Source organism: Austrofundulus limnaeus, unplaced genomic scaffold, assembly GCF_001266775.1.
Source record: "Austrofundulus limnaeus strain Quisiro unplaced genomic scaffold, Austrofundulus_limnaeus-1.0 Scaffold380, whole genome shotgun sequence".
Taxonomy (NCBI): domain Eukaryota; kingdom Metazoa; phylum Chordata; class Actinopteri; order Cyprinodontiformes; family Rivulidae; genus Austrofundulus; species Austrofundulus limnaeus.
In genome coordinates this window covers 417,088-424,605 of record NW_013952782.1, presented here as the reverse complement: position 1 = coordinate 424,605, position 7,518 = coordinate 417,088, and the positions used below count along the sequence as shown (strand labels likewise).

Here is a 7,518-nt window from a genome sequence, read left to right as displayed (position 1 = left end):
AATGTATGTAATGAACTCAGCAGGAAATCCAGCTTCAAAGCTTTTCTCTCTTTGTGTCTGCTAAACCTTTGAGTCCTTTTGTGATAAGCGGCCATTTTGAATACATCAAAGAGTTCCCACTGTTCTCCAAAAACAACAAGGTCTCTGTCGCATCCTGTCGTTATCTTACCAGTCGTAGATAGTAAACAATGGTTTTGGAGGTAAATGAATCAAATCACTCTTGTCTCAGTAGGCATGAGACAGAGTAATGCTTAGAGGCCACAGTCTTGAGGTAAACAAGGTTTTTGGGTTTGACATTCCAATCCAAGTTACTGCTACAGATGGATGGATGGATGGATGGATGGATGGATGGATGGATGGATGGATGGATGGGTGACACTCAGAAAGAACAGTAAACCAGGCTTTAGATCTTATAAACCTCAGTTTTACAGGCACACTACTTTGGCAAGTTTAGATTAAGAAAGGAGGAAAAGAGAATTAGTAAAGGTCGTTTATAACTAACTATATACAATTAAGGCTAATAATTAAAACTTAACAAGTTAGCATTAACAAAAATATTTTGCGTCCAAAGTAATTTATGAAACTGTAACACTCAGAAAGAACAGTAAACCAGGCTTTAGATGTTATTAAACTCAGTTTTACAGGCACACTACTTTGGCAAGTTTAGATTAAGAAAGGAGGAAAAGAGAATTAGTACAGGTCTAAATTTTATCTGTTATTTTATCAAATCAGAACCAGAACAGCCCGGATTTGCATCTCCCACTTAGCTGAATCTTCTTTGCTAACAAAACCACAGCGTTCTACCTGTTGGTGATTCAACCGCCAGGTCAGCAGGTCAGGAGAACTCACGTCCAGTGCAACTCCTCAGGGTTTTTGTTTTCACAGCATCTCAGAAGATCTGCCATTAGTTAAGAGACCAAGGTCCAGCTTGCTGTTAATATTCTTCTCTCAGGATAAAAAAATCAAAAGGTGGCTTAGGGGCTGACGTTGCCTCAAGCCGAGACAGAATATTTTTTCTCATTAGCTCTGGAGAAAACATCTCTGGTCAGCTACTCTTCCCGCAGGAAGATTAGCTGGAAAACGAAGATAGCTGTTTTCGTTTCCTTGTTCACTGTCAGACTGTCCGAGCCAGGTTCATGTGCTAATTTCTCTAAAGAGGAGAAACTACGGCATGACCTTGGCTCTCGCTAAACAGAAGGAAAAATGGAAACTGTTGAGTCTGAAGAACTTCCCAGAGCAGAAACATTTTTACACCTGTTTCTAGGCACAACAAGTTTAACTTCGACACATATTAAAATGGACTAAAGGTCATTGAAGCACAAGAATCGTTTTAACTGAAATAAATCTAAGAAATATTTTTCTATGATTAAACACAAATATTTCTGTAAGCATATTTCAAAATATAACTCAGTGAAGTTATAAACTCAACAATCAACTTTAGTTAAATGGATTAATAAAAAGAAACAATCGCTTTACTGTAAGACAATAGTTGATTAAACAGACATTTGTGTAAAACAGGTAAAGGGATATTTCAACCATTTCTCATGCTGTGTTGTTTTTTTGTTTGTTTTTCTGAAGAATAATGCAAAAGATTAATTCATCAGACAACTTTGATTTATAAAATGATAATAACTTGTAATTAAAAAGAGAACATAAATAAAAACATAAAGAACATTATTATTTTGTTTATTAAAGAAATTAAAATAAATCTTTTAAGAAAGGATTTTTTAAACCAGAGTCAAAGACAGGTGGAAATGTTTATTTTCTCTTTGGGGAACCCCTACAGAGGTTTGTACAAACTCACTGAGACGCTTGGCTTCTCGTCACAAACAGCCTCATCAGACCCCACAGGTCGACACAAACTTCTCGTTTGCATGTTTCCCTCAGATGGTTGTTGCCCGTCATCAGGTCCTGCAGCTTCCAGCTCCAGCAAATAGCTCTGCACCGACTCAAAGTGGCTTTGTACTCATCATTCAGCTGTGTGTTCTAGACACAACATTCATACCTGGTCTCCTGTCAGAAAAACATAACATTTCTTTTGGGGAGAATATTATGTTGACTTAGACAGAGTCGTGGTCACACAGACACACAGGTGTTGTTTTCTCCTGCTCAGGAAAGAAGGAAAAGAGAACAGTCAGCTAAATTGACACAAGTGTAAAAATTAATGACAGTTCAGAAATCATCTTCAGATCACAGTATGACACACACTTGAAATAAAAAATATCTTTAAAAAGGAAAATCAAGTTATTGATTATTTTCTTTTTGTAAGAATCACAAAAGATTAAAACAGACTGTCATGTCAGCATTATCTGCATGACAAGGACAGATTAAGTATATGAGCTGTGGGAGGGCAGAGGGAGGATCTATAGTTTATGGCCCCATGGCGTCTTCAGCCCGTTTATACAGGAAAAAGATGTCCAAAATGACACAATCGCCAACCTGCTGTCTCCTGTCGTAAGTATAATCTAATCCAATGAATTTGATTTGTCATTTAGCATAAATTATTTTTGAACGCGCTGCTGGGATCAAAGACAGGAGGCGAGCAACTTCACCTGTTCATTTTGTGATTAAAATCAAATGAACATGTTTTATATAGCTCACAGATGTGTCCTAACTTGTTCAAGGGCCTCCATAAGAGGTCCTCTTTAAAGGTGTTTTTACCTGTCCTGTAGGGGTTGTATCCTCAGCTTCAACACAATGTCCTGATTAGGTTTTTAAGAACAAACTGTTTGTATATAATTGAGTTTTCAGCCCAAACCACCTCATCAGGTCTGAGGGTTTCATTTGTGGGGTCCAAACTGGTTCCAAACCACAGAGACCCATCAGAACCTCACATATCAGCTCGGTCACATTCCTGTTAGAGAACCAGGCCATTTCTCTACAGTCCAGTTCAGTCTGATCTACAACCAGAATCAGATTTTTAAACACCATAATTACAAATAAAGGCTCCTAATTTAATCATTCCAAAACAATAATGCTAATTACTGTCAGGGAATTCATCTCTGCAGCACAAGTCTCCAAACAAAGCTCTGGAACCGTTTAAACTTGATGTGCAGCAGCTCCCTCTGCTGGCAGGAGGGTTAAACATCACAAGATTATTGGTCATCTGCAGAAATGTTCAGTAAGTCATAGTTTATAAATGAAATATTATTTAGTGGTCTCACTATTTTTTTTGTTGGCTCAAGGCATCATGGGAAAAAAAATCTTTGAAATTGTAACATGAATCTGTTAAACAGAAGAGAAAGTCAGGAAAAGACATGTTTTAGGAAAATATTTTAGTAGTTTTATCAAAATAAAGAAAATAACTTACACCATCACATCTTTACACATTTATAAATTTTATTTATAATTCAATGATTGTGTTTGTTTGTGCCCTGCAGACCCTGGACTTCCCCCTGGAGGAGCGTCTCAGTTTAGTGGATCTGACCCTGGCTCTGGACAATGAGCTGCTGCTCAGTGGGAACGGGATCTACCAGGCAGCCCTCGTTTCCTACAAGAATGAAATCCAGCATCTGCAGTAGGTTTTCCATCAACTGATGCATGACGGAAAAAAGAGCGAGGTCATGTCACCTGTGATTTGTGTTGCCTCTCAGGTGGGTGTCAGAGCAGGCCTGCAGGGAGCGGGACAAACTGAGGATGGACCTGGACTTGGCCAATCAGAGGAACCTGGAGCTCGTCAGAGAGGTGGAAGATCACCACGCCAACATGGAGATGCTCAATGAGAGCAGGATCAGGTCAGCCTGAATCATTGGCCCAGTCCCAATACTCACACCCCCATCCTTGTCTACTTCAAATGTGCATTCTTGCTGAAGGGTTTGAGTGCTTAGTGTGTCCCGGTTAGTCCTAGATGTCTGAAGTGGTCTTTGGCCCCGCCCCCTTTGTGCCCTTCATCCACACTTCACTGAAGTCTGCATCGAAGCAGAATTCAGTGAAGTATATTACCCACAATTCATGTATGTGACATTTAAATTTATTTTATTAAGTTTTTTTTAATTGAAAAAATCTTTACAAATATAATAATATAAGTTTAAGAACAAATACAAAGAAAGCGCGGGAGAACAAAGAACAAGGAACAAAACCAAATAATTAAAGTATATGCCACTGTTTCTACATTAAATACATTTAGTATTTATTCAGTCATAAATTAAATATATTCAGTGAGCTACATTTGTATGTTTAAAGCTTGTTTGTGCTTTTAGATATAGTTGATAAATATAATTCAGTTTCTTTAATCAAAAAAGGTGAAGACGATGAAAATTTACATTTATGAAAATGAAATTTGCCAAAAATTGGAATTAGATGAATTGCTAGTCTTCTGTTTATAATAGTATTCTTTTCATGAAAACCAAAAATATTATGTTCATACCTTAATGAAAATTTAGTATCAATATTACAAGTGATAAAATGATTACATTCATTCTAAAATGTCTTTGCGATACGACAAATCCAGAATAAATGACTGATTGTTTCTGGATGCTCTTTGCTAAACTTACAGTTTATTGTTTTAATATAATTCATGTACTGATTAGTGGGATAAATTCTCTGTAACAGTTAAAAAAACATTTTTCATTTTATTATATATCCTAAGTTTCTATTGAAGTGTCCTGATGCATCTCAGTAACCCAGGTAGAAGAATCAAAAAGAAAAATAAGTAGTAATACACTTAAACTAGTCTGCCAACTGCCAATAAAACCACAGAAGAAGAACTTATAGAAGAACAAGTTTCTGGTGGGGGAAAGAAGTATTTAGTCAGCCACCAATTGTTCAAGTTCTCCCACTTAAAATGATGAGAGGTCTATAACTGAAATCATAGTTAGAGCTCATCTATGAGAGACAAAATGAGAAAACATTTCCAGAAAATCACATTGTCTGGTTTTTTTTAAAGCATTTATTTGCAAATTATTGTGGAAAATAAGTAATGAAGTTTAGATGAAGGTTCAACTCTGGAAGACTAATCTACCTCACCTGCTCAATCCAGCTGCTGTGTCACGAGCCCAGCCACATCCAATCAGCATCTGACAGTCAGTGGATAAATGCGTCTTCTCCAATCGCTCCATGTGCTGGCCAGCTGAACGTCAGCCTACCACCTCCACCCTTCATCTTCCAAGGGCTTCCCTCTCCTTTGAGCTCCACCACCAGTGTCGGGGAACAAAAACTCCTACCCCTCATATTAAATAGCTCATCCGAGCTTAAAGCACCTCTCAGCGCTCACATCCTCTGCCGGGGTCCAAGCGCCAAACTAATGTCATTCATGTAGATAATCCTGCTAATTCAGCCACATCAATAAACCTAATTTCAGTCTTTGTTCGAGTGAGTCTTTCCAGGTTGAATTTGGTCAATAACAAAAGTTAATCTCAATACTTAACAAAACATAATTACATGTCCATGTACTGTAGATATGAATGTAGGGTAAACATTTAATCCACTTTCTTTCATTGATTCTAACTCAACAACTTCTGTGTTGTTCAGTTTTACATTGACTTTACATATTAAACCAGCTTATTGGTAACATTCATAGGTAGCCATCACACATGGTTTTTGAATTTGAGGAAATTGGCACTGGAAAGTCCTTGAAAGGTCCTTGAATTTGATGTTGACCAACGTGTGGGAACCCTGTCCTTTGTTGTCAATGACAGAAGTCAAACCTTATCGTCTTCACAAGGTTGGCACACACTGTTGCTGGTATGTTGSCCCATTCCTCCATGCAGATCTCCTCTAGAGCAGTGATGTTTTGGGGCTGTCGGCGGGCAACACGGACTTTCAACTCCCTCCAAAGGTTTTCTGTGTGTTGAGATCTGGAAACTGGCTAGGCCACTCCAGGACCTTGAAATGTTTATGAAGCCACTCCTTCGTTGCCCTGGTGGTGTTCTTGGAGGATCACTGTCATGCTGAAAGACCCAGCCATGTTTCATCTTCAATGATTGTTGAAATGGAAGGAGGTTTGCAATCAGAATCTCACCATGCCTGGCTCCATTCATTCTTCCGTGTACACGGATCAGTCATCCTGGTCCCTTTGCAGAGAAACAGCCCTAAAYCATGATGRTGCCACCCCCATGCTTCACAGTTGGTATGGTGTTCTTTTGATGCAACTCAGCATTCACTCTCCTCGAAACACGATGAGTTGTTTTTACCAAATAGTTCTACTTTGGTTTCATCTGACCATATGACATTCTCCCAATACTCTTCTGGAACATCCAACTACTCTCTAGCAAACTTCAGACGGGCCTGGATATGGACTGGCTTAATCAGAGGGACACGTCTGGCCCTGCAGGATCTGAGTCCCTGGTGGTGTAGTGTGTTACTGATTGTAGTCTTTGTTCCATTAGTCCCAGCCTCCTGGTGGTGTAGTGTGTTACTGATGGTAGTCTTTGTTCCATTAGTCCCAGCCTCCTAGTGGTGTAGTGTGTTACTGATGGTAGTCTTTGTTACGTTAGTCCCAGCCTCCTGGTGGTGAAGTGTGTTACTGATGGTAGTCTTTGTTACATTAGTCCCAGCCTCGTAGTGGTGTAGTGTGCTACTGATGGTAGTCTTTGTTACATTAGTCCCAGCCTCGTAGTGGTGTAGTGTGTTACTGATGGTAGTCTTTGTTACGTTAGTCCCATCCTCCTGGTGGTGTAGTGTGTTACTGATGGTAGTCTTTGTTACGTTAGTCCCATCCTCCTGGTGGTGTAGTGTGTTACTGATGGTAGTCTTTGTTACATTAGTCCCAGCCTCCAGGTGGTGTAGTGTGTTACTGATGGTAGTCTTTGTTACGTTATTCCCAGCCTCCTGCAGCTCATTGACTTGCCTGCCCTTCGTGGTTGACCAAGGAAACTGGCCCACCTAGACCGAGTAGGCCAGGTCCTTCGAAGGACCCAGCCCCTGAATTTGGACAATGTCTTAGTTTAAATATCTGTTTGCAAAGGATTCTGGTATATGAGAGCTCCCAAAGCCCTACAGAACAGGTCATGTGATCAGTATGTTTGATGGTTCTACTTGTCAGGGACCTGGAGCAGGACTTCCATGGGAGACTGACATCACTGCGCTGTCAGTCGGTGCAGGAGAATGAGGTGCTGCTGCAGCAGGTGGACCAAGAACGCATCTCGCTACAGGAGGAGCTGCAGCTGGTCAGAGAGCAGGAGGCGGAGCTACACAGGCAGCTGAGCAGTGCCTCACAGGTCAGTCCTGATTGTCTTTTATCAACCTGAAATAGTCTGACTGATGGTACCTGCTTCTAGTATTGGTGTTGAATATGATTTTCCGCACTCATTACCTTCTGCTTTGTTCCTCAGTATTTTTGATGTTCTGCTGAGTTCATCAGGATGTTTGATGGTGTGATGTATTTCTTAGGAGAACCTCCGTCTGGAGGAGGACTTGGATGCTGTGAAGATAAAGCTGAATGAAGCAGAAAGTTTAGTGAACCGATTGCAGGGAGACCTGAAGCAGTTGCTGCACCATAAGGTAGCATATAGAAATACAACACTCGCACACACACACACACACACACACACACACACACACACACACACACACACACAC

At 40.1% G+C, this 7,518-nt stretch overlaps 1 protein-coding gene across 1 annotated transcript in view; it reads left to right on the top strand.

Moving 5' to 3' along the window:
- ninl (ninein-like) overlaps positions 1–7,518 on the top strand; it is a 109,538-nt gene that overhangs the window by 58,609 nt on the left and 43,411 nt on the right. The window contains exons 8-11 of the mRNA XM_014023609.1: positions 3,381–3,517; positions 3,594–3,734; positions 6,983–7,157; positions 7,330–7,440. Of these exons, the coding sequence (XP_013879063.1) occupies positions 3,381–3,517; positions 3,594–3,734; positions 6,983–7,157; positions 7,330–7,440 (564 nt within the window). The remainder of the gene's footprint in view (positions 1–3,380; positions 3,518–3,593; positions 3,735–6,982; positions 7,158–7,329; positions 7,441–7,518) is intronic.